At 32.9% G+C, this 27,423-nt stretch overlaps 1 protein-coding gene across 1 annotated transcript in view; it reads right to left on the reverse strand.

Moving 5' to 3' along the window:
- Positions 1-27,423, reverse strand: part of LOC142341291 (uncharacterized) — a 151,955-nt gene that overhangs the window by 111,056 nt on the left and 13,476 nt on the right. Inside the window, exons 3-4 of the mRNA XM_075392210.1 lie at positions 3,969-4,177; positions 3,059-3,240 (exon numbers count right to left, since the gene is read on the reverse strand). Of these exons, the coding sequence (XP_075248325.1) occupies positions 3,059-3,240; positions 3,969-4,177 (391 nt within the window). The remainder of the gene's footprint in view (positions 1-3,058; positions 3,241-3,968; positions 4,178-27,423) is intronic.

Consider the following 27,423-nt stretch of genomic DNA (forward strand, 5'->3'; position numbering starts at 1 on the left):
TGTATTTCAATTTTTAGCCTTAATAGAGTCCGAATCAACTACCTATATTTTTTAAGTCCGAATCACGAGGAACTGAATTAAGTATAATCAATATAATTAGCAGTTGCACAGTCCGATAGAGAGTGAGCAGGGTTCGAAGAAAAGTGGGATGAACGACCAGTTGCAGTAAAAGGATACAAAGCGCTTAAGAAACTCATAACAGGATCACAGGCAAAGCTCTGCAAGGCCACAAGGATATCTAACCCTACAGTACAAGGTTTAAAAACAAACTAAATTCCAGGATGCGAAGGCGTTCTGTAGCCAGTGCAGCCTATTGGGGTCACAAAGGCGTCACCTGTAGTGTGTTAGCGGATGAGAAACAAAGCACTAAGATTATGTGTAGAACTTGAAGTCCACATAAATCGCGAGGTTCTGGACCAGCATTATCCAGTCTCAGACACGGAGCGCAATTTCCACAATCTGAAGTCTGCCTCACACGTTGAGGAATCTGATTTATAAGATTGTCAAATTGAGAAGAGTATCAAATTGAGTTAGAGGAAAAAGCAAATTAAACTAGCAAAATCAACACATTCGAAAGGCTACTCTTATTCTTTCAAGATGTGCCGGCTATCTCAGGACCTGAAGATTTATTCTACTCTCAATGGAATTTTTTTGTCATCTTTCAACGTTGTTTTAAAATTTATAACAACTTATCAGCAGCACGTGTGAAAACGGTAAAATAAAGTTTGCAGTTTGAAATCAACGATGTGAACAAAAATTTTTATTTACCGTGAAGAACTCCAACTCTATGTTAGCCTCAATTGTTACTTTTCTTGTTTACTCTATCTCTTATGAAGGAACATAACCCGATCATAAAACTGGTGAGAGATTTTAAAATGCAGAAAAACCATCAAATCAGGAACAATTTGAGTCATTTTTTGGCGAAAGATTCCATGGACGAACGATACAAAGAAGCTACAAAACAAGGTAGTTTTGCTGCAATGAATCCATTTTTAAACGAACTCAAAATGACAACTCTAGATGGGAAAAAGATGAAAAAGCTTTTGAAAACATCGAAAAAGAGCTTTTTGTGCTAACCAACTAGTTCAGCCGTGCAGTTTGACGAAAGGGGCATCCTTGACAACAGACGCCTCAAAATAAACATTAGGTGGGATTCGGTCACAATAATGACATCCTATAGTCCTCCCCTTCAGGAAAATTTCACAAGCAGAGGAAGCTCCCCGCAGTTGAAAGGAAAGCACTTACAATTGCCTTTGTGTTGACAAGATTGAAACAATTCCTTCTGGAAAGAAGATTCACTCTACACACTGGGCACAAAATATCAAATCTTTCTTTGCAGAGGACAGAGAAATCCCCAAAAAGGCATCAGCATGGATCATGAGACGGAAAAAAGTACTGATGGGATTAGATTTTGAATTGATATATACTCCCTAAAAAATCAAATAGCCCATGCAGTTGCTTTGGACAGTCAAGATTTTGATGACGGACATCACAGCAATTTAATCTGCTTAGCTTTGTACAATATCTGTAGTGTACAATCCGACCTGGTAAAACAATCAAACATCAGAACTCAATTGGACTTCAATCGTTTATTCCAAAACGACATCAAAAGAATAGAAAAAAGGAGCCGAAAGCAACGCTCTGAAGCAGAGAATGAACTCGAACAACAGAAAGATGTTCTGAACAGCCAAAACTTATTTTCGCAGTATTGTCTCATAATCTCCACCCAAACTACTTATCATCCTGGCAGGAGCTCATGAGAATTTGTAAGTTTACAATTTAAATACATGTAATTTGTAACTGCTAAAATTGTAAATTTTGCCCAAAAAAGCAGGTCTATCCTGAAAAATCCGGGTCAAATTGGGCATAAGCAGGATTTTGAGAAAGAATCTTCGTAGACTCGGGTTATGATGAAGAGCAACAAAACATAGTGTTGGTTTTAGATGCCGAATCAGGTTCAATTAAAGCCTTTCCTCTGGGAAATAGAACCTCATAAACAGTAAAGCTCTACCTAAGTAATTGCTTTGCTGGATTTGGGATACCGCAAACGTCAGTATCAGAGTGTTCCGTTGTTCGTAATCAGCGTCCTAACACAGTGGTGGTGCTGAGGATAGGAGGGAGAGATGAAAGCACCCATCTATCTTCTTTGAGCATACGGATTTTTTGAGCGAGCACTTCAAATAGTGAAGCGGGCTATTTAAACAGGGCAAACCAAATCATAGGGTATCATTTGCAGTTTTTCTACCGCGAGCTTTAATGACACATCGAAACACCTCAAAAACCCGAGTCAAAACTCCTGTGAACGGGAAGCGAGACTTCCTGCAGTCATGGATTTGCATGGAGTAGGAGTTTAAATGCTCAGAAAAAGTCGTCAATACGTGCTTTTGTCTCTGTATTATACAGATCGACTTTTAGGATTGCTTCAGTACGATGAATTTTGGAGTCAAAAGTGTAGTTAAAGAATAAATTCTAGAAGATGGCGAGTTTGCTGTACTTTATGTACAACGTCACCATTTTGCCGTTTTTTTTCTACTCAACTAAAGTAACCAAACTTTGATATGACAATTTTCTACTTTTTTTATTCTAAAATGCTTCTCTTAGAGGACAACTGGATCATTTTTGCAGAGCACTAATGAAACTTTTACGTAGGAGTTTTTTTAATTCTCTGTTTTGTTAAAGATAGGATTGTATGTGATAGCATATATAGACCAAACTACCTTTTCGTATAACACTGCTCTAATAGCATTTTTGAAAAAAATGCATCCTTTTATTAAAAAGAGAGCAATTTATTTATCATTTAAATTTAATTTAAGAATAAATATAAATGATAAATAAATTGCTCTTTTTTTGAGCGTTTCATCAGTTTTTGAACGTTTTTGGGGATTAATATGCACAGTTTATCCAGACTTTGGAGCACCAATTCTTAAGAATTGTGCATCAAAGTCTGGATAAACTGTGCATATTAATCCCCAAAAACGCTCAAAAACCGGCGATTTCTTTAAAACAGGAAATTATTGTTACAGGCACTTGGTTAGGTCAGTCAAAGTTATCAACTTACGACGAGGAATTGAGTTTGGTCTCCATCAGAGGGTTCTCGCCACGTGATCACCATCTGAGTGGTGGTGAATGACTCCACCCATAAATGGAGACAGTCTGTCAAAACTGCAGTTGTATTGGGACATCCTCTTGGGAAGGGACTGGATGCACTTCTGTGTACCCAAACGCCACCATCGTCACTGCCTAATTATCAACTGCTGCACTATACATCATTCACAGACCTCGCCCGCTAAATTTGCAACAACAAAGGAACACCTCGGACCTCATTACCGAAACGAACTAAAAACTATGTAAGATAACTGCTTCTTACGTTGCAAAACGTACAAACCCTCGTTTAAAATTACTCTAAGTTGTCCGTTCTCTCCAATAGCTGTTAGCAACCTGTCAATTAGGCAGAAATGAAAGAAGCGTTATTTGTAACTAATTGCATGAAACGACGCCTTCGCATTGCTAGTTGCGGATTAATGATGACAAATTGCGAAATAGGTTTGTCGGAAAGATGTCTCTCAAAAAATTTTCAATTCTGAATCGTTTCGTAAAAAAAACTAGTAAAAGAGTCGAGAATTGATTTTTAGGCTACCGTTTATTGTTGTGGTTCACAGAAGCCTCAGAAAGATCGTTTTGCCCAAAAGTGTACCTTCAGAAAATTAACTTGTGACCCCAGAGGCCAATAACTCTAGAGCGTTTTGGATATACTGCTTTATGTGCATCGTCTTCTCACACCTATCAGTACGCATTTCACCAGTTTTCAAATTCATCTCGCAATACAACTATAAAGCTTTCCGTGAATTTTTCAACTTTTTAGTTGAAGTGTTTGAGTTGTAAGATTTTTTCCGTCAATTGTCTCTGTGATTACGATATCTCTGAAAAGGTTATTTCGTAGTATTGAAATATCAATTGAGAGATCCCACCTGCGACAGTGACGTTTGTCAGTGCGGTGTCAGTTGCGAGCAATTCACATCGCTTAATAGCCAGTTGATAGTTGAACGACTTGCACTTTAGTTCAAACAGACAAAGTGCCCCGCAGTACTCCTCCGATATCACCCGATCCACTGTTCGGAATTCGAAGTCCGATGACAACACTCGGGAGGAAGTCAAAGAGAACGAAGCAGCTGCGAAGCTGAAAAATAAAGGATTAACATTGATAGCTCTTCTCTTCACGGCACAAATTTTTATATTTTTCAACTAGTTAATTTGAATGAACTGATTATTTTTATTTGTTCGCCAAGTTAAAAAGAGCTCCTTAAACAATGTCTTGAGAAATGTCTCCTTAAAACAATGTCTCCTTATAAAAATGATCTATCGAGCTATGGTCATTCAGTTCATCTGTCAAATGCAATTACTGATTTTCCTTTTATTCTCCGCTTATAGAAAATTGGAATTTAGATAAAACGTATTATAGAAATGACAAACTGCTTAGTTTTTATTAAATTTAAAAAAACACACATTAATTTCTGAAGCTCAGAAAAATAGAAAGTTTATTTTCTTCGATATAAGCTACATCCTGTGAAAAAAATACAAAAACAAGATCACAGTAGCCTTTATTCTAAAAACTGTTTACATTTTTATAACATCTGATTGACAAAAAATCAGGTTTGCAGAATTGTTTCCAAAAAATGCAAATTTTGTCGTTTTAAAATATTAAATGTAGTTGAGAATCGGATCGCCAAAGTTTCTTATAAAAGCAATGAGAAAAACTGAACTCGATCAAAGTCTAAAACTCCACCCTTAATTTCTAGCCGAAATTAAGACTAAGCGTCAGACTAAACGCTAGCGAAACTGAGCAAAATGTGTTTTACTTTACGACCAAAGATATGGGACCAGTCCATAGAAAAACTCGGTTACAATTAGACAAAATGAAAAAAAACAGCAAGTTAATAAATTTGATGATATTTTTAAAAACAATTAACTTCAATGTAAAGAAAATCATTTGATATTAAATGAAATTATCCAAACGTTTGATTATCACCGATGCCTATAAAGGGGACATTAGGATTTGTCTTTTTCATTTTCTCTTGCGGTAACAAAAAGAACAACAAATAGACACAACAAGCAAAAAATCAATTAAAATTTGTGCGATAACGCTATCGAAACTGTAGAGCCAATTTCTGGGCCTTCAAACATGTTTGGTTGAGCCTTCTTCAAATTCCAATACTGTAGTATGTGACCTCTCATGAATGAGACTAGGTAAAAAGTTGATACAAAAGCGAAAAAGTGGTAAAATTAGGAAATACTTTTGTGTTTTTCGAAAACAATTATTTTCAAAGTCATGAAAACCATTAGCTACGAAATGAGTTAATTCAAACGGTTTGTCTGAAAGATGACCTTGATATCTGTAATTATTCAGAATATGTCTTACGTTTACAAAAACAATTTCATATAATGACAAAAGTAGAAAATTAGTTTACCTCTTTTTGCGAAGAACCCATGTCGAAGCCAGTACTGTCATAACAATTTTTTAAAATTAATTAAATTTTGTACAATGGTGCCTTTTCTTGTTGTCAATAACGTCATATGTGATCTTTGAAAAACACACAAAAAGAAAAAAATAGAGAGGTTAGGAAGTGTTTTCTTTGAACAATTGTTTTAAATTCCTGAAAGCCATCAGCTATCAACTCAAATCAGAATATAGGCTCATCTAAGCTCTCATGAACAGAAATTGAGACCCGTCCTTCTCCAGGAAACTTCAAACGACTAAAATACAAAGTGAAATTGTCCTTGAAGACAAAAAAACTCATTTATATTCTTCGAGAAGGTAGAGTCGAAACCGTTAAAACCATTGCCTGAACTTTTAAAGATTTTGAATTGTCAAATAATGCCATATCTATAGAACAGTAATGTGTTATGCGAACTGTCAAAAATGTTACAATGCGAAAAACGAGAAAAAGGCGTGAAAATGGGCAAATGCCTAAAAGTCAAAAAAATTGGAGTCTGGTAGTATCACGGCCAGAAAAACACAACTTAAAGGACAAAACGGGAATAAATATTAAATTTTATTTCAGTAGAAAGAAGAAACACTTGTTTTTTGCTGACACTAAGCTACAAATTGACCAAGTTAAGAGAAAAATAGTTGGAAAGTTCAAAAGCCCTTGTTTACTTAAAAAACAAACAATTTTAAAAGTGAGGACGACCACAAGTTTCAGTGTAAAAACAAAATACATTGTTTTAGAACTGCTTGAGAAGCCAACTGATCCTATCACCTGAGAGCTCTGATTTGAGTTTTTCTCTTCTTTAACTAACACAAAAAATTCGACTTTTTGAAAAGGAAAAAGACTTGTTGATTACAATCGGAATTGGATTGTTACAGTCCAACTTTGGACAAAACGAGCCTTGCTATTGCTGTTCCAGCACATAGGAACACTTAATTGTTTCGATTGTTATAGATATAGATTATTTGTTGGTAAAAAAATCAAAAGTAAATGCTGCGTTTTTGATAATCATCGAGACAAGTGAGCAAAAAACGGCCAGGAAGTTCATTCCGATCAATCTCAATGGAAGTCGAGGTAGGACTAACCCCTTTGCAGTTTAAAAAGGTTTTATTAGTGGTTTTTGGGTGTGTACTTCCGGTAAATTTGATCAAAGTGGACCAAAGAAGCTTATTTCGTGCAATTTTCGATGAGAAAGACTGAATTTAGAAATATTTACCAAAAGTTTTACCCAAAAAATTAAAACAAAAAAGTCAACAGAAATTTTTTGCCTTTGCAAATTAAATCAACAGCACTATTGTTAACAATTTTAACATATTTTAACAAAATGGACTTAATTTTTTATGAAACTTACGGAAAATGTGAATAAAAGTAACGCAAATCAATCTCAATTTTCATAGAAATTTAAACCTCAATAAATAGCTTTAGAAAAAGAAATTAAAAATTTTTTTTTAATTCCGTATTCTACGTTGGTTGGGCTGTTTAATGATAGCATTCACAACTCTCTGTGGTGAATATATCGAGCGACCAAAATTTTCTGAACAAAAAAAACAAGTTGAGTATATATTTCCTCCCCCCTCAAGAGGGGTTGGAACAACAATGTAAAGACAAAAATGTCCATTTTTCTCAATAATTTCCAGCAGCTTTTTGAAAACACAGAACTGAGCGCTAATTCAAAGGATGGTTGCTTAATAAAATTATTACCTGAACTGTTCCACCTTTTTTGGACGTACTACAACCAAGTTTTCGTTTCTGACGAGTACTGCCTTTGCTTCATAAATTATAATCCGTGGCAATAAAATTATCGAAACAATATTAACAACAACAAAACTCACAAATTGTTGCATAATTTTTGAATTTCGTGAAAAGATTTTTTAATTCCTATGATCAAGATTAGGTCTGATATCAGCAAAGAAGTTGCGTAAGTGCACGAGACATAATTTTAGGGACAGACTTTGTCCCGACCGTAAGTACTTGTGCGTTTATTTTGCTCGTTGGTAAATTCCTCGCCTGTGTATGTTTGAACGCGCCAAAAAGGGTTCTGCGTTCAAAAAGGGTCTGCATCATAAACAAGGACAGAAAAAACCTTGACATAAGAAGTCCGCAATTTACAGCATTATAAACTCAAAGCGTTTTCTGTGTCATAAATACGGAACCAACCCAGGAACTACGTAAACAAATGCAGCAAAAAGTTATGATAAAGTTCAATGGTATGAAAACTTAGTTATTCTGCGACCGCATCAAGATTTGGCAAATAAGCGAAAAAATTCTATTGTGCGATCAAATTATCTTACGAGCAGAAAATAGAAGCTCATAAACTAAAAGAAAAATGCCAAAGTTCCATTTATGAAAAATTACCACCAATTCCTGTTTGGTTGGAAAAATTAAGGCATGTCCTGAAAATTGCCAGATACATATCAATCTTGACGCTCTTCAATGTTTGCAAAATAAACAATAACAAAGTATTTTTAAGCCAGAAAGCAGGTGGTGGTTTTAAAGCATCAACTGTAAGTGCGCGTTTATTGAAACAGATGACTTTTCTCTCACAAAGTTAGAAGAATAGCGATTGAAAAAAAATCACTCAGAACCCATTCATCATTATTTGACCACTCATTATATTTAATTATTGACAATGCACAATCTTCTATTATTAATCTTTTAACTCCACTTTCGTATGATACACAGACTTCATGTCGTTTTGTCGTGAATAATTTAGGGAAACCGAGGAAAAGTCAATTCACCTGTTTTGAGGGAGAACAACCGAGGTTATTTCCACAGCTTTGATAGAATTCTGTTTTATTGTTGTAAAAACAATCAGCCAGCCGCCCCTTTACCTAATTTGTTCATACTAGAATCGTTGAATTTTGTAAATATGCTGGAAGAAAGAAGAAAAAGCGAACCCCTAACTTTTGGTTCCTGAATTTTTGCTATTTATTTTATATTTACGGCCAACGCTCTCAATTTATCTGCTATATCCACATCCCGGGTCAAGAAAATTTATGTAAGAAATGCGCTGAAATGCGCTGATTTTTCAAAAAGTTCAGCGCAAAAACCTTACATAGAAATGCGCTGAAATGTGCTGAAATGCACTGAAACTTTGCGAGAAACGCGCTGAAAACCACTGAGTTTTCAAAAAATAGCTATCACTGAGCATCGAACCCTGTTCTCCGGGACGCAGCCTTCACCCAATCCACTGCGCCAAAGATTCCTGAACTTCTTCACATTTAATTTAATTTTATATTAATAGACAGTTTAAGAAGAAATGCGCTGAAATTATGTCAGAAATGCGCTGAAAATTCAGCGCATTTCTTACATATTTTCAGAGCTCTTAAGCGCATTTGTTAAGAAAAAGTTAATCGTTTTATAAGGAAAACTAAGTGGTTCGAAATTGAGGAATCGTTGTCACAAAGCGTTTAAATCTACTAAATAATTTTGAGAAATGCGCTGAAACTTGACTACATTTCTTACAAAGTTTCAGCGCATTTCAGCGCAAAATTATGTAAGAATTTTGCGCTGAAAATTTTGAAAAATCAGCGCGTTTCAGCTCATTTCAGCGCATTTCAGCGCATTCAGCTCATTTCTTACATAATTTTAGCTTATTCAGCGCACTTCTTACAGCGCTGAAACGGCGCTGACATCTCGACCCGGGATATGATATAATTTGGATTCTACGTTTCAAAAGCTGACTACAAAATTACTTCCTAATCTCATTCTCTTCTAGTGTCATACTCTGTGCAAATTGATCTGTGCAATATCTCATTTTGATTTCAATAGGTAATAAATTAAATAATTTTCTGATTTATCTCAATTTATTTAAATAGGACTTTCGTCTCACCAAAACAGATCTGAAAACTCTTCGAATAATTAGATACCAGATAGAAGTTATTTTCCATTCCAGAGTTCAAGTTAACTTTCTGGTCAGCGTTTGCTTCTTAGAATCCAAGTATATACCGTTTGGATATAGCGTCAGCCCGCATAGCAAATGCTCACCTCTTATTAAATGTAATGAACCAAATTAGGAAATCTAAATAGACTTTAGAGGCCCTTTTTTAAACGAAAAGGCAATTGAGCCCTATTTTCTGCCAACAATAGACTGATTTTCAAAATGGCCCAGAGCTGAAAGTTTGATATTGCGTCGGGAACAAAATATTAAATTTCCCAGAGAATTTTGTATATATAGTAGACAAGGCGGCTCGTTAATGTGCGTTCTTACATGATGTTCCGACCCGAGCTCATTTACATTTTGACTTAATTGTCAACCCAATGAAGAAATAAAAAAAAGATGTTTGAGTTTAAAGCAATCGTTACACAACCTATCTACTAATTGAATTACATAATGCCATGCCTTATTACCGCGCCAATGAGATTGGACTTTAAAGAGACTACGAGAAAAAAAAACAACCAAAAAATTTAGCAAAACCAAAAAAAATTCACGGCAAAAATTGAATATCTAAATTTAAATGCACATAGCAACAACGTCCCAGAGCAATGTAACAACGTCCCAGAACAATGCAGTCAGATAAAACTCTAAATACTCAAATTTACTCAAATTTAATTTCTCCTAAATATACAGCGGATGGACAGTTTTCTTAAGGAGACCAGGTTACAAGTAAACAGAGAGAACGATCAATGAGGCGAAATTCAAAATTTTATCAACAATTTTTAAACCAAGAAATTTCAAAAGTCTTAAAAATCATTAGCTTTTAACTAAATAATCCTTGATAAATTACTAAAAACTTACTACAACACCAAAATGCCTTGTCTTCGGGTAGTTTAAGCTTTAGAAACGAACTAAGGAAAACCTATAAAAATTAGAAACGATTTCCGAAAACACAAACTATTGGTACCATTAAAATCATTAGCTATTATCTGAATATTATGTATTTTTAATTCAATTCTTTTTTCTAGTAATTCAGCTGCAAGATTTATACTGAGAGAATAAATAGGTTTATTGGGGCCACATTTGTAAACCATTGGGATCTGTTTCTACGCGATTGTTCTGAAAGAAAAGAAAAAGAAGCGCAAAAAATGACCGCTCAAAAAACGTTTATAAAAACGCATATAGTCCAACAAACAACGCATCGGTGATAAAAAAATATCAGTAGATATGTTATTTTTTGGGATAAAAAATTTGAATGTGACCTCTCATTGCTGAAAATAAGTTACAATTTGACGAAAAGAACAACAAAAACTGAAATGTTTGAAAATGTATATTATAAACGTTAAGACTAAGGGCTGTAGACTGACAAACTGATTCGGTTAACATCATTATTTCAATCCCCAATGGCAAGCCTAAGAGACATTTCAGCAATTTACGGCTACCTAAGGAACAAAAACAGGCAAAAACAGCAATTTCAAGAAAAAAATTGAGCGAGAAAAGTGTCAAATGCATTAAAAAAATTAACTTTTCACTAAAGCTTTTCGATGTTCAATTAATTTTTTAACAGCAATGGGATTCCTCTTTTTTTATCAGTATAGCTTCAAAAAATTGAATGTGAAGAAATACATTAGAACCACGAAATTTTTGAGAAAACTCGTGGTATCAGCGCCATTAGTTTCATTAGCTTTCAACGGAATCCACTAAATTCGCTAAATTATGCCTCTAGTGGACAACAAGTTTGTTGGCCATCTTTATTTTGTCAGTAAGAGCTGAAAACAAGTTGTTGAAATTGAAAGCAACAACAAAGACTGGCAACAACCAAAAATTCGGTAAAAAAGTGACAGAAGAAAGTGTCGAAGCAATTTAAATCATAAGTTCTTCTCTGAAAACTTTATATATGATCAGTTTACCGTCTTCCCTTAAACTAATGGGAATAATCAGTATTAGCATAATGTGATAAGATTTCAAAAGGATCCAAAATAAAAAAAAAGTACCCAAAAATTTGAAAAAGAAATATGAAAACTAGAGGCATTGAAGTTTTAAAACTAATAGGTAGAAGATAAAACCTCTAACCATATTATTTTTTGGCTGCATTAGACATAAAAAGAGTTTCCAAAAGCACTAAGACTGACTGACAAATCACGAAAAAAGTTTCGGATTGGTTAATGTTCAAAAAGATTTTCGAAAAACTTTTTTTAAAGTCTTAACAGCCATTAAACTCAAAAGCTTTTAACGGCGGTCAATAACTACACTCAAACATGACACGATGGCGGGGAGAGATTTTTGTCATGCATAGATAATCAATAGGAGACCACAAAAACTCTTAAGACTATGAAAACAACAACAAAAACAGGCAAAACCAAAAATCAGTAGAAAAGTTCGAGCAGAAATTTTCCAAGCCATTTAAACCCTTAGAATTTTCGCTGAAGACTTTATCTGTGATAGAATGAATGTCTTTTACAAGCCAATGGAATTAAAATGAAATTTGAAAAATAAGTATAATAATTGGATAATGTGATAAGAGTTCAAAAGTAACCAATAACACGAAAATATCCAAAAATTTTTTTCAAAAAATTTTGAATTCTTGTATTATTGAAGTCATATAACCAATATTTAGAAGATAAAATCGCCCACGAAATTTGATCTAGTTTCAATAGAAAGCAATTGGGTTCTCTCAATACTGAGACTGACGAAGAGCTGAAAGTTTGATATTGCGTCGGGAACAATATAATAAATTTTCCAGAGAATTTTGTATATATAGTAGACAAGGCGGCTCGTTAATGTGCGTTCTTACATGATGTTCCGACCCGAGATCATTTACATTTTTGACTTAATTGTCAACCCAATGAAGAAATAATAAAAAGATGTCTGAGTTTAAAGAAATCGTTACACAACCTATCTACTAATTGAATTACATAATGCCATGCCTTATTACCGCGCCAATGAGATTGGACTTTAAAGAGACTACGAGAAAAAAACAACCAAAAAAATTAGCAAAACCAAAAAAAATTCACGGCAAAAACTGAATATCTAAGTTTAAAAGCACAGAGTAACAACGTCCCAGAGCAATTTAACAACGTCCCAGAACGATGCAGTCAGATAAAACCTCAAATTTAATTTCTCCTAAATATATAGCGGATGGAAAGTTTTCTTAATAAGACAAAGTTTTCTTAATAAGTTTTTCTTAATAAGCTGTTACAAGTAAACAAAGAGAACGATCACTGAGGCGAAATTCAAAAATTAATCAACAATTTTTAAACCAAGAAATTTCAAAAGACTTAAAAATCATCAGCTTTCAACTAAATAATCCTTGATAAGTTACTAAAAGTTTACTAAAAAACCAAAATGCCTTGTCTTTGGGTAGTTTAAGCTTGAGAAACGAACTAAGGAAAAACCTAAAAAAATTTGAAACGATTTCCGAAAACACAAACTATTGGTACCATTAAAATCATTAGCTATTAACGGAATATTATGTATTTTTTATCAATTCTTATTTCTAGTAATTCAGCTGCAGGAATTATACTGAGAGATTAAATAGGTTTATTGGGGCCCCATTTGTAAACCATTGGGATCTGTTTCTACGCGATTGTTCTGAAAGAAGAGAAAAAGAAGCGCAAAAAATGACCCCTCAAAAAACGTTTATAAAAACGCATATAGTCCAACAAACAACGCATTTGTGACAAACAATATCTCTAGAAATGTTATTTTTTGGGATAAAAAATTTGAATGTGACCTCTCATTGCTGAAAATAGGTTACAATTTGACGAAAAGAACAACAAAAACTGAAATGTTTGAAAATGTATATTATAAACGTTAAGACTAAGGGCTGTAGACTGACAAACTGATTCGGTTAACATCATTAATTCAATCCCCAATGGCAAGCCTAAGAGACATTTCAGCAATTTACGGCTACCTAAGGAACAAAAACAGGCAAAAACAGCAATTTCAAGAAAAAAATTGAGCGAGAAAAGTGTCAAATGCATTAAAAAAATTAACTTTTCACTAAAGCTTTTCGATGTTCAATTAATTTTTTAACAGCAATGGGATTCCTCTTTTTTATCAGTGTAGCTTCAAAAAATTGAATGTGAAGAAATACATTAGAACCACGAAATTTTTGAGAAAACTCGTGGTATCAGCGCCATTAGTTTCATTAGCTTTCAACGGAATCCACTAAATTCGCTCTAAATTATGCCTCTAGGGGACAACAAGCTTGTTGGCCATCTTTATTTTGTCAGTAAGAGCTTAAAACAAGTTGTTGAAGTTGAAAGCAGCTACAAATACTGGCGACAACCAAAAATTCGGTAGAAAAGTGACAGAAGAAGGTGTCGAAGCAATTTAAATCATAAGTTCTTCTCTGAAAGCTTTATATGTGATCAGTTGACCGTCTTCCCTTAAACTAATGGGAACTATCAGTTTTAGCATAATGTGATAAGATTTCAAAAAGAATCCGAAATAAGAAAAAGTACCCAAAAATTTGAAAAAGAAATATGAAAACTAGAGGCATTGAAGTTTTAAAACTAATAGATAGAAGATAAAACCTCTAACCATATTATTTTTTGTCTGCATTAGAAATAAAATGAGATTCCAAAACTACTAACACTGACTGACAGTTCACGAAAAAAAAAGTTTCGGATTGGTTAATATTCCAAAAGATTTTCGAAAAACTTTTTTTAAAGTCTTAACAGCCATTAAACTCAAAAGCTTTTAACGGTGGTCAATAACTACACTCAAAAATGACACGATGGCGGGGAAAGATAAAGATGAATTTTCGCTGAAGACTTTATCTGTGATCTAAGGCATGTCTTTTACAAGCCAATAGAATTAGGATAAAATTTGAAAAATAAGTATAATAATTGGATAATGTGATAAGAGTTCAAAAGTAACCAATAACACAAAAATATCCAAAAATTTTTTAAAAAAAAATTTGAATTCTTGTGTTATTGAAGTCATCTAACCAATATTTAGAAGATAAAATCGCCCTCGAAATTTGATCTAGTGTCAATAGAAAGCAAATGGGTTCTCTCAATACTGAGACTGACGAACAGCTCATGAAAATTTTTAGATTGGTTAATAGTCAAAAAAATTTTCGATAAATTATTTTCAAATTTTCAACAGCCATTAAATTCAATAAAATTCAAACGAAGTCAATAAATACGCTTAAAGATGCTTCAATGGGAGCATGGAGATGTTTGTCATGCATAGGTCATCAATAAGACATCACAACAATGACTATGACTATAGTTTTATGACTATGAAAACAAGAACAAAATCAGGCAAAAATCAAAAAATCGGTGGAGAAGTGCGAGCAAAAAAGGTCGAAGCCGTTTGAAACCATAAACTTTTCTCTGAAAAATTTATCTGTGATCCACTGAACGTCTTCTCAAAGCCAATAGGAGCTGTCAATTTTCGGTTAATGTGATAAGATTTCAAAAAACCAATAATACGGAAAAAACAAAAAAATTTTTAACTTTTTGAAATCTTGTGTCATTGAAGTCATATTACTAAATTTTAGAACATAAAACCGCCATCTGGATCAAATTTAGTTACAATTGGACGGAAGAGGGTGCTGTCATCACACAGACTGACTTACAGTTCACGATAATAAGTTTATGATTGGTTAATGTTCAAAAAAATTTTCAAAAATTTAATTTTAAAATCTTAGCAGTCATTAGCTGTCCACTCAAAGCACTAGTTATGCTCGCCTAAATCTCATTACAGAATATTTTGCACTTTAAGTCGTTGAGTTCTTGTCATAACACTCCAAAAAATTGATGAAACCTCAAAAAGAAATTCAAAATTTCATTTAAAATTAAGAAAACTCAGAGTCGAATTTAAAAAAAACATGAGCAATTCCTTGCCTTGAAAACGATTTTTTGTTCATTGATTTTCTTTCGACTGTGAAGGAGGTTTTTCAATGACGTAACCTCGATATTGAAATTGACTTATCTCTAAGGTGACTTATAAAAGCAAAAAAGTAGAAAAGTTTTATGAAAAAAGAGCTCTCAAATAGATTTTGATTTTTTTTTATATTGAAGCTCCCCCTATGAGACCAGAACTAGTCTTTTTATCGCCTTTAGTCTATTAGGAACACGAAATTGGTTCATTTTTTGGCAAGAAATTTAAGTTTGAAATACTATTTTTTTAGAAAATATCATAATTTGAAGAAAAATCACACTAAAAGTAAACAAATATCCCGTGTTCACACAAAACTTCAATCCTCGATAACTCTTCGACAAAAACAAAATCAAAAAAATTATTTTAATTTTGAATTCTACACTGGACCAGCTTTTTAATGATACCAGTCACATTTCTCTGCGATGAATATATCGATCGGCCAAAATTGACTGAACAAAAAAAACCATTTGAGTATATAGTTCCTCCCCCCCCCTACAAGTGGAGTCGGAACAATTAATTTGATGGAGAAAACAAAGAACCCATTTTGCACCTGCGAAAAACCATCGAGCAAACCTTGCTGAACGATAAATTCAAACTCTTCGACGACGTGTAGCTTGCATGAAATTTTATTACCAAAAAGAACAATCAATCTAAAAAATACTATTTCTTCAATCATTTATCAAAAAAATGCAAGGACAATCCGAAAAACACTTTTGAAGCTCATTTTGGAAAAGTATGTAATGCACCAATGACCAATATCTCGACAGAAGAAAGAAGTATAAATTTAAAAAATATGAGAAAACCACTGCTCATTATTTAGACGAACAAGCCCGGAAGAACATATCTGAGCAATATAAGGACACAGGTGCACTTAGTTAAAACAAAAATCAAAAAGCTCATGAAATGCAACAGACAATCAACCCCCACTAATGTGGACAACAATTGCACCCAACCCATTGCCGCCAAAAACAGAGGGAAGTGTTAATCTCAAACTGGCTCAAAGGGTCAATCAACAAAATGAAAAAAAGAAGAATCTGTATGGACTGAGCCGGAATCATCAAATAGGTTGTTGAAACCAGACCAAAATGAAAGCTAATCTATTCATATTCAAATGTCATTTCCATGCAAAGAAGTCAAACAAGGCAAAGAAGTCAAAGAAGTCAGTCGCATGCGTTTTTTGTAAAACACACAAAAAAACCACAGCTTTTTTTGAAACAATGACAGAGGTACATAAAGAGAGTAAAGATTTTGAAAAAATGAAGACAGAAGACTCGATAAGTGAATGTTTGAATTTGAATAAATTTTTATCACAACTTAAAGATGAAAATGCTTTCCTCCGACAACAAAATAACAAAATGGTTGATAATCTAATTGACAAAGTAAACGAAAAAACATCGAACCAAATGCATGACAAAGTTCAACAACATTATTAACAAACCAAGATTTTTTATCCAAGTTTATACCAAGATAAACAAAGACACTTATTCTTTCGGATAGTACATACAAAAAAGTACAAGCAAAAGATCTGAGCCCAAGTACTGCTATACACTCCTGTCCTTCAGCAAAAGTTCAAGATCAAATATTGTGAAACAATACAACGGTTATCACAAGATTTAAAATCTTATTATACATGCTGGACATAACAATATTGATTCGGGAAATAGCGGTTTTGAAACAGCTAGTATTTTAATGGAAACTGCGTCGGAAATTATAAAGAAACTGTCACCACTCAAAGTTGCACTTTGCAAAATTCCACCAGTTAAAGAAGTTTTTTTGGTCGCAGCAAAAATAACAAAAACATAGACAAATATAATGAAGCGTTAGAAAATGTTGCAACGGAGTTGAGTGGCGTTTTTGATATTGACGTTGTTTTTTTGAATAATATACTGGAAACGAAAGATATCAGCAATGATGGAGTACACCCATCATTCAGTAATGGTACACCTAAACTTGTCGGAAATACTCGGAACTTTTACGTGCATCTTGGGCTTACGGTGTCAGAAACTGAAATAAAACCGAGAATTATCAACCGAAACTTTGGAAGAAAATTTGATCCTTATGATAACAAAAATTTTTTTGGTTTCCAACCAAAACAAGCATTTTACCTCCAACTCATTATAAATTTGGCTGATGGTTTGTTGAAATATAGCACAATGCGATTTTTTTTGATATTTTTAATTTTCAGTATACTTATGGGAAGAGAAAATCATGCTGAAATTCATAAGCGAACATTTGAAAAGTATTAATCCAACAAACCTATTGTTTGTTATTTTTTTAAAAACAGTTGATTCATACTTTTTTGTTTTCGTCCTAAAACTGTTAGTTTTTTGTTCACTTGTACGTCTCATGCTGTCAGGGGACATTGAATTGATCCCAGGGCGTCATCTGGAAAACTTAATTGAGTATTCAAGTTACTTAAAAAACAGAGGAACAAGCCACTCGCCTTTATTTTTCCTTATTAATTGTCAAAGCTTGAAAAACAAGTTTGAAGGGTTTGCTAATTTTTTTGCAAACGGCTCCCATTAATACGTTTGTCGCTGTAACTGAAACCTTTTTGGACACTGATTGTAACATTGAAAATAACTTTTTATCAGCATCGCATAATTTCTTTGGGAAATGTAGATCAGACAAAACAAGGGCTTCAAAGGGCGGAGGAGTAGGCATTTTTGTCCCGAAAAAATTTAATGCCGATATTAAACGAAGCCTTGAAACTGTTGATGAGAGTTTTTTTGAATCCATTTGGGTTGAAAGAACAGACCCTCTAACTGAAAAATTACTTGTTAACGTTTCTTATTGCCCAAACAAACGTCTTGGTGAGTATTTTCTTGATCAGTTAAGAACCGAAGTATCGGGGGCATATAGCGTTACAGATAACGTTATCTTTCTGGGAGATTACAACTTGAATTATCTGAACAAGACAGAAAAAAAATAAAACTAGACGTTTTTGCGTCAAATTCAGGATTAGAAATTGTTAGCCTAAGGGATGCAACCAGAGATACTGATAAAACATTTACACTTATTGATCACTGTTTTGTTTCAAAAGATCAGATAAGTGCCTACAATGTCACAACAACCCCTTTTAACTCCGACCATTTTCTTGTTATCTTCGAATCAAACCTCCCATTGAAATCTGAGAGTGACAACATAATAACGATGAGAAGTTTTCGATTTTTCTCACGCTCTAAATTTAACAGAGATTTTGTCCTCGCCGAATGGTTTAGAATGTACCAAAGTGAGAATGGCAACGATATGTTTGATTCATTCATCGATATTTTTGAGAAAATTGTTGAAAAACACGCACCAATTCAGAGTGTTAAAAAAGGGGGAGAAATTTCTAAGAATTCTAAGCCCTGGTTAACACAAGAATTGAAAGATTTGATTGCCCAAAAACCTTTTTGTTCAATAAATGGAAAAAAAGTCCTGACAGCGAGACGTACAGTGAATTTAAGCGCTTAAGAAACTTAGTTAATAGGAGACTAATGGAGGCGCACAACAATTTTTGCATCAATTTCTTCCAAAAACTACCAACAAGTAAGGAACAAAGGAAATTCATTAAACAAAAGACCAGACCGAGTGTCAAGGTTGTCAAAGAGTTGTCAAGGTTGATGAAATCAGATTAGACAGTGGTGAAATTTCAAGGGAACCAAAAAACATTGTCAATTGTCTAAATAGAGCATTTGCTAATCTAGGAGTTTTCAAAGGTTCGGATATTGCTTGTAAATACCCTGATAAACTTAATATACCTGAATTCACATTCAGAACTGTGACTAGAAGAGAACTTTATTCAGTCATTGACTCGCTTGACGATAACAAAGCAGCCTGACCTGGTGAAATCTCAATTCGACTCATAAAGTCTTGCAAATTAGCTATAGGCATACATCTACAGTTCGCCTTGAATGAGTGCATTAAGGAGACTGTTTTCCCAACTAAAATGAAACTAGCCTATGCAACACCAATTTTTAAAAAAGGTGATAAACTAGATAGCACAAATTATCGACCAATTTCTGTAACTCCGAGTTTTGCAAAAATTTTTGAGCGCCTCCTTCTGACTCAGATAATGGAGTTCATTGATAAGCATAAAATTATAAACAAAGAACATTTCGGATTTCAGAAAAAAAAGTCTGCAACAGATGCAGTTCTAGAACTGGTTGAAACAGTTTCGGCTAATTTAGATAAAAGCAAAGAAACTGTGGCTATTTTTCTAGACCTTGCAAAAGCGTTTAATTCCATTTCGCATAACATTTTCCTTAAAAAAAATTGAAATGTATGGTTTTTCCCAGGAAGCGAAAGATTTATTGTTTTCATTTCTTGCCAACCGCAGACAAAGGTAAAATTTACTGGCGTATTCTCTGATTGTGAAATTTTGAATCACGGTGTGCCACAAGGAACTGTTTTAGGACCACTCATTTTTCTTTTATATGTGAACGATTTCTCATCTAATATAAGCACAACGGAAAAGGTAATTCAATTCGCAGTTGACACAAGTATTGTCTGTTGTGGACAGAAAGGTAGCTTACATGGAAAAGTCACGGAAATTTTACAAAAAACAGAAGAATATGTAGAGATGAACAAACTAACTTTGAATACAAACAAAACCGAATTCACCTTTTTCTCGCGCGATAAATCTGATTTCAGATCTATTTTTTACAAAAACGAAGTTCTCACAGCACAAAATAATTGCAGATATCTTGCTATTCAAATTGACAGGAATCTTAGTTTTGAGGAGCAGCTGAATAAAACCTTCAAAAAGATGGCTCATGCTATAAGATCAAAATACCTTATAAGACATCAAGTTCCCCTGAACGCGCGCATTCTTCTTTTAAAATCTTTTGTGCTTTTGCACTTATCATTTTTGGCAATCTTCAAAATTTATCTGCAAAATACCTAAAACGCCTTAACCGACAGATTAACTGGGGTATAAAGGTGTGCTTTCTACGCAAAAAGTATGACAAAGCGAGAGATCTGCTAATCCAGACAAAAACCCTACCAGCTGAGCTAATAATAGCAAAAATGTCGCTGATAAAATTTTATTATGATATCGCTAGGCCGGAAAATTCTAAAAACTTTCACGGGTATCTGAGTCTCCATCAAAATACTCGAACAAAACAATTCAAAGTTAGACAAAATGCCGAAACAAGCTTTGGAATGAACTCGATTGTTCGTCAATGCGTACAAAAATGGAATAAGTTACCACATTGGCTATGGTTGGCAAAAAATGGAAACGTTTTTAAAAAAAACGTTGAATGATTTCTTGCTCTCACAACATGAAAAAATTCCTTTGAATAGTAACTTAGGAGCTTTTAAAAGTTATTTTTATTTTTAGGAAGAAAACAATCGAAAGAAAGTTTTAAAATGTGATTCTTTAAGAAAATTGCTGATGTTTATTATATTATTTTGTTTGAATGATTTGAAATATTTTTTGTTTCAGGTATATTTAACCGTATGGTTATAATTTTATTTTACTTGTTGCAAAAAAAAATTTAGTTCCTGCAAATCAGCACACATACTGAGATCAGTCATTACCGGTCTTTCATTTTTTCATTGAATAGAATTTTTCCTTTTTTGTCTATTATAATTTGTTCATAATAGAAATTCATTTTTGTTGCAAGTTGCATGCTCAGCATATGACATTATATTTATTCATTATGATGGCTGTTTAGATCTCATTTTCGTCAAATTAATACCTAACCGTTTGTTGTAAATTAAACTGTTCCGTTGAATATCTTTTCAACTTATGATTGTATCTAGCGTCTTTCGCCTGGCAAAATCCAATATTGAAGCGCTTGGAACATTAAATTCAAAAAAAAAAAATTGGTATCAGAAATTGAAAAAACAAAGCAAATTTTACTTTCTACGATGCGAAATTACGTCTATCTAACAGTCAAATAATCAAAACGTTTTTAATGTAAGGAATATCATGTTTGCGACAACAAATATTATTTGTTCCGACCCCTCTTGAGGGGGGAGGAACTATATACTCAAATGGGTTTTTTTTGTTCAGTCAATTTTGGCCGATCGATATATTCATCGTGGAGAGTTGAGACTGCTATCATTAGAAAGCTCGTCCAGCGTAGAATATGGAATCAAATTTTTTTTTATTTTCGTTTTTGACAGGGAGATATCGAGGTTCAAACTTTCGAGAAAATAGAGTGAATTCCGTTGATTTCATTCACCTTTTTTCGGAATTTTTGACTAAAACTTCGCCAATTTTGATAAAATTTTATAAAATTTTTCAAGAAAACGTTGTTGATTTTAATTTTATAGACAAAATATATTGTCGGCTATTTCCATTGAATTTTTTTGTCACAAATTCTGGCTAAATATTTCACAAAGTTCAGACTCTTCCATCAAAAACAGCACGAAATAGGTTTATTTAGTCCACTCTGATCAATTTTGCAGGAAGTGCACTCCCAAAAACCACTCAAACAATCTTTGTAGACTGGAAAGGGGGCTAATTCCATATCAACTTCCGTTTATAGTGCCCTGTAAATAAAACTTTGCCGTTTTTTGCTAACTTTTTTCGTTGATTATCAAAAACGCACCATTTATTTTTGATTTGTTATTTAACAAAATATCTATATCAAAGACATTCCAAAAAAAATATTCCTAATGGACAATCAACATTAGTAGAACTAGTTCCTTACCAATCTTGGACCGTTACAATCTAAAAAATATTCGGATTGTCGTCAGTCGGTTTTTTAAGAAATTCGATCTTTTTTATATTAATCAAATAAGAGAACATTTCAAATCAAAGCTCACTAGTAATAAGTTCTACTGGCTTCCTAATTAGCTCGAAATTAGTTTATCTAGTTGATTGCTTGAAAGCTTATGGTCGTTTTGTCTTTTAAAATTTTTTATTTTTAAATAAAAAATGGCTTATTGAAATTTGCCTCCATTTTTCTCTTAAGTTGGTCAACTTGTAGCTTAATATCAGCAATCAAAGAGTCTTCCTTCTTTCTGCTGAATTCAAATTGAGTCTTTATTGCGGTTTTATGCCTTAAGTTATGATTTTTTGGCTTTGATACTACTAGATTTCACAATTTTTTTGTAATTATTAGGTATTTGCCCAATTTTCATGTTTTTTAATTTTTGTAAAAAATATCACGTTATTGTCAGTTCATATATGACATGTTTCGCGTTCAAAAAAAACGAACAATTGATAAAATTTATATAAGAAATACATTGTGGTTCTTTACCGCCTCGACAGTACTTTCTCGAGGAATTTAAATCAATTTTTTAATTTTGTCTCTAACTGTCGTTTTTAATTTGTCTTTTAAGTCGTATTTAATTTCTTGTAAAATGACCCGGTTTGATTGGCTTTTCCTGGAAGAGTAGATGAGCCGATGTTCTGATATTAGAAGATAAATAATGGCTTTCATGACTTTGAAAACAATTGTTTTCCAAAATGGAAAAAAAACATTTCAACTTCGCAATTTTGTTCCTTTTATTGTCTGTTTGTTACCTGGTCTCGTTAATTAAAGGTTAAAGATGACATTATTTTGTCAGGGGAAGGTGTCAAAAGGTGTTGGTGTAACAAAATCTAATGTTTTTATAGAATTCATTATGACTTTACTGGCTACCACACGGGTTTTTCACAAAAAAAAGTAAATGAATTTTTGATTTTTGTCATATTTGACGTTCTTTTTTAGAGTTAAGACTTGTTCTGGATAATTGCAGATCTCCAGGGCTTTATTTGGAAGAATAAACCGACCTATTCAATTTTTCATTTTGTAGTTAATGTCTTTCATGTCTTTGGAAATAGATTTTTTTCGATAAAAACAAGTATTACATAATCTTGCTTTTTCTTTTTGGTCTAATTATTAGCTAGCATCATTAATGAGAAGTCACATGATACATTTCAAGGGAAAGTGTCAAAGGGAATTGATGCCACAAAACCTAATGTTTTAAGAGAATTCGCTATGACTTTACTGGCTTCCACACGGGTTTTTCACAAAAAAAAAGAAATGAATTTTTGATTTTTGTCATATTTGACGTTCTTTTTGTAGACGTAAGACATATTCTGGATAATTGAAGCCCTCAAGGGCTTCCTTTGGATGAATGGACGAAACTATTCAAATTTTTCAATTGGTAACTAATGGCTTTTATGTCTTTGGAAAAAGTTTTTTTCGAAAAAAACAAGTACTACATAATCTTGCTTTTTTCTTTTTGGTCTAATTATTACCTAGCTTCATTAATGAAAGGTCACATAATACATTTCAAAGAAAAGTGTCAAGAAGAATTGGTGTCACAAAAGCTAATGTTTTAAGAGAATTCGTTATGACTTTACTGGCTTCCACACGGGTTTTTCACAAAAAAAAAGTAAATGAGTTTTTGATTTTTGTCATATTTGACGTTCTTTTTGTAGACTTAAGACATATTCTGGATAATTGAAGCCCTCAATTTCTTCTTTTGGAAGAATGGACGAATCTATTCAAATTTTTCATATTTCAATTAATGGCTTTTATGTCTTTGGAAATAAATTTTTTTCAAAAAAAACAAGTATTGCATAATTTTGCATTTTTTTTCTTTTTTGTCTAATTGTTGCTTATTTTCTTTAATTAGTGGCCACATAATGCAATATCGGTGTTAAACTAAGGTGCAATGAAACACATTTTTTGGGTTCCAAAGTATGGCTTTACAGCTTCCAAAGCATTTTCTGGCAAGTTTTAATTGATTTTTAGTTTGTTGTCTATTTGTTGTTCTTTTTTTAACTGCATAAAAAATTGAATACCCAGAGTTATTAATTCATTTAAATAGAAGCATTGGTAGTTGAAAATCTATGGGATTTTTTAATTGATTCCTAATGGTTTTCATTAATTTGAAACAAATTGTTTTTTTTTTAAATTCAGCGAACTTTCTAACTTTAAAGTTTCTGTACTGTTTTGTCTAAATGTTACCAAGCTTTTTATGAACTGGTGAATAACCATTTTTTTTCTAGTGAATAATTTCGTTTATTTTCAGTTTTATCTGACGCTATTTTGACTTTGTTATTAAGTTTTGTTTTTTAAAACGGACATAATTTTTTTGATGTAATTAATGTTTGTTGTTGTTGTTTGATTTTGCCGTTCATCTTCGTTCGCTTTCTTAATATCGGCATATCTCATCAATCTAATGCATCTTTTTTTACTCCACTGAGTTATTTGCTTTGGAGGCTATCTTTTCGTTAATACACCAGTTTTTTTTTGAAAAATACTTGAATTTTTTGTGTTTTTCCATCTGTTCCTCATTTGGTAGACAATTATGCCAAAATTGTGGATGAGTGGGGTCGGAACCTTATGTGCGATCGCACATTACCGAGCCGCCTTGTTCACCATAGGACCAAATTTGTTTAGCTAATTTAAATGAATTCAATGTAATTTATCTGAAAATCATTTGGAAGCAACCTATCTATCCATCTTGAAAGGGGACTATTGCAGGATTCATTCAAGCAATCTTCTTTAAAAATTGATAATAACGCGCGGTGGTCAGTTACCACGCAATACTTTTTGCCGTATAATTGATAATTAAAGTAGTCTACCAACCAAATATTTCGTAGTGGCTTGAGTTGGTTTACGTTGTTGTATCTCTCTTCCCTAGAAGTGACGTTGCTCAAGTGGTCTCTTGTCTATTTTTTGTGTTTTGTTCGGATGAGGCGCCTAGTTCACTAGACTTTACTAGAATTTTTTACTAGAATTTACCTAGTCTAATTTACTAGAACTTTTGAGTGGCAAAAACCCAATTCCAAAAGTTGTTGGAGTGTAGCGCCAATTTTATTGAGTTGTCCTTTTCTGTTCAGAATATTGGAATTCTAGATATTTAAAGTAATTGTTAATTTGATTGCGAATTGCAGAAATCAAAATACCGCTGGATTTTGGAATGAAAAATGCTAAAAAAAATTCTAGCAATTAATTGAATTTTCCTCATCGGATTTTGCTTGGCAAAAGACGCTATTCCCACTCAAATAATTGAATAACATCGAACGGAACAGTTTAAATTCCAACTAAATTTTCACTGTGAGATCTACACATATGTTGAGCAGGCAGCTTGAAACAAAATAAAACGAAATGTATACAATACGAACAATTTGTACCAGATAGAAGCGAATTGTTTATGTATTGAACGAATAAAGAGCTGAAAATTACCTGCATTGATAATTGAACTGTCCTGCATGAAATAAAGCTACAAATACGGAAAGAAAATACGTATTCCCAGTTGTAACCATAAAAAACGATAGCTTTTTCTTGGATTGTATTAGAAATCCAGCGCCCAAAGTTCCATAAAAAACAGCATCTGCGACTTAAAAAAACAACAAGGATGCTCGTTAATGTGCGTTCACACATGATGTTCCGTACCGTGCTCATCTACATTTTTGACTTAACTGTCTTTTGACTTAAATTTTTGACAAAGAGATAATCAGAAATAGATGTTTGAGTTCTAAAAAAGGGTTACACAATCAAACTAATAATTGATTTGAATAAGGCCATGCCTCATTACAATGAGATCTGCATTGAAAAGACTACGAAAAAAAAACCAAAAAAAACAAAAAAGCAAAAAAAATTTAAGACCAAAACCTAACTACATACTTTAATTTTCCCCAACTACCCAGCAGATGAGGTTTTTCTTGAATGAAAATAGGTAACGCGAAATTCAAAAAACAATTAACTTTTTTTAAACCAAACAATTTCCAGTCTTAAATATCATTAGCTTTTAACAAAATAACTTTTGATAAATTTACTAAAAAGTCAGAGTGAAACTAATAGAACCTGTCTATGGTTAGACTAAGCCATAGGAACAGACTATAGATGCAGAAAAACTCAAAAAGTACGAACAACAAATTAAAAACTTTGCGAAAACAAAAATTAGTGTAGCCATTAAAATCTGAATATTAAGTATTTTTTTCAAACTCTATTTATACTATTTCAGGTAAAGTTACACTGAATGATTAAATAGGTTCAATTGAGCCGAATTTGAAAATCATTGGGATCTCTTGTTACGCGATTGTGCTAAAGCAGGAGAAAAACGAACACAAATACACCACTCACATAACATTTTACGAAAACGCATATCGTCCAACAAACAAAACATCAGTTACGTCATAACATCAGTAAACAATTTAAATTCTAAATTTCAGGGAATTGAATGGGAACTCTCGATGATGAGCAAATTTACAAGTTGACGATAACAACAACATAAAATTTTTAAAAAAATTGAAAAATTCTTATAATCTTAAAAATGTATAATGTTGTAAACTTTAAGACTATTTGCTATAAACAAATTGCTTCGAGTAACATCATTCAATCAATCCTTAATAGCAAGCTTATGAGACGCAGCAGGCCTTACACAGCAAATTTTAAAAAAATTGAGCAATAAAAGAGTCGAAGCCATTAAAAATTGAGTTTTCAGTAAAAATTTTTCATTTTTCAAATAATTTTCCAACGCATTGGGATTTTTCTATTTAACAATTTGACTGCAATTAAGCAACCAACATGAACAGATACATTAAAACAATGAATTTTTTTTGAGAACACCCTTGTTATCAACGCCATTAAATTCAATAACTTTCAACGGAAGCTAATAAAGATTAAGATCGTTTAATGTTAAAAAAATCTCGAATAATCATTTCTAAAGTCTTCACAACCAATAAATTCAAAAGCATTCAACGGAAGTCAATAAATACACTCAGTTACCCCTCGAATTTTCATCCATAGGTAATCTCACTTGCATATTTCGCATCAATATGACATTGCAATAAGTCTTATGACTTTGGAAATAACAACAATTACAGGCGAAAACCAAAAATTATTTAGAAAAGTGCGAAGAGAAAAAGTCGAAGCCTTTTAAACCATAAGATTTTCTTCAAAAACTTTATCCATGATCCATTTAACTTCTTCTCTAAGCCAGTGGGAGATATCAATGTCAGGATAATGCGATAAGATTTCAAGAGGGACCAATAAAATAAAAAAAATGTCCAAAAATTTTTCGAGCAAATTTTGAAATGTTGTGGCATTGAAGTCAAAAAACAATTAGTGAGAATATAAAACTGCTAATCAGATTGATTTTGGTTGCAATAGGAAAAAGGAGGGTCCTGTCATTGCTAATACTTATATAGATTTCACAAAAATGAGTTTAAGATTGGTTAATGTTAAAAAATTTCTCTAAAAATCTTTTTTAAAGTCTTAACAGCCA

The sequence above is a fragment of the Convolutriloba macropyga genome, chromosome 6 (genome assembly GCF_964194025.1).
Source record: "Convolutriloba macropyga chromosome 6, txConMacr16.3, whole genome shotgun sequence".
Taxonomy (NCBI): Eukaryota; Metazoa; Xenacoelomorpha; order Acoela; family Convolutidae; genus Convolutriloba; species Convolutriloba macropyga.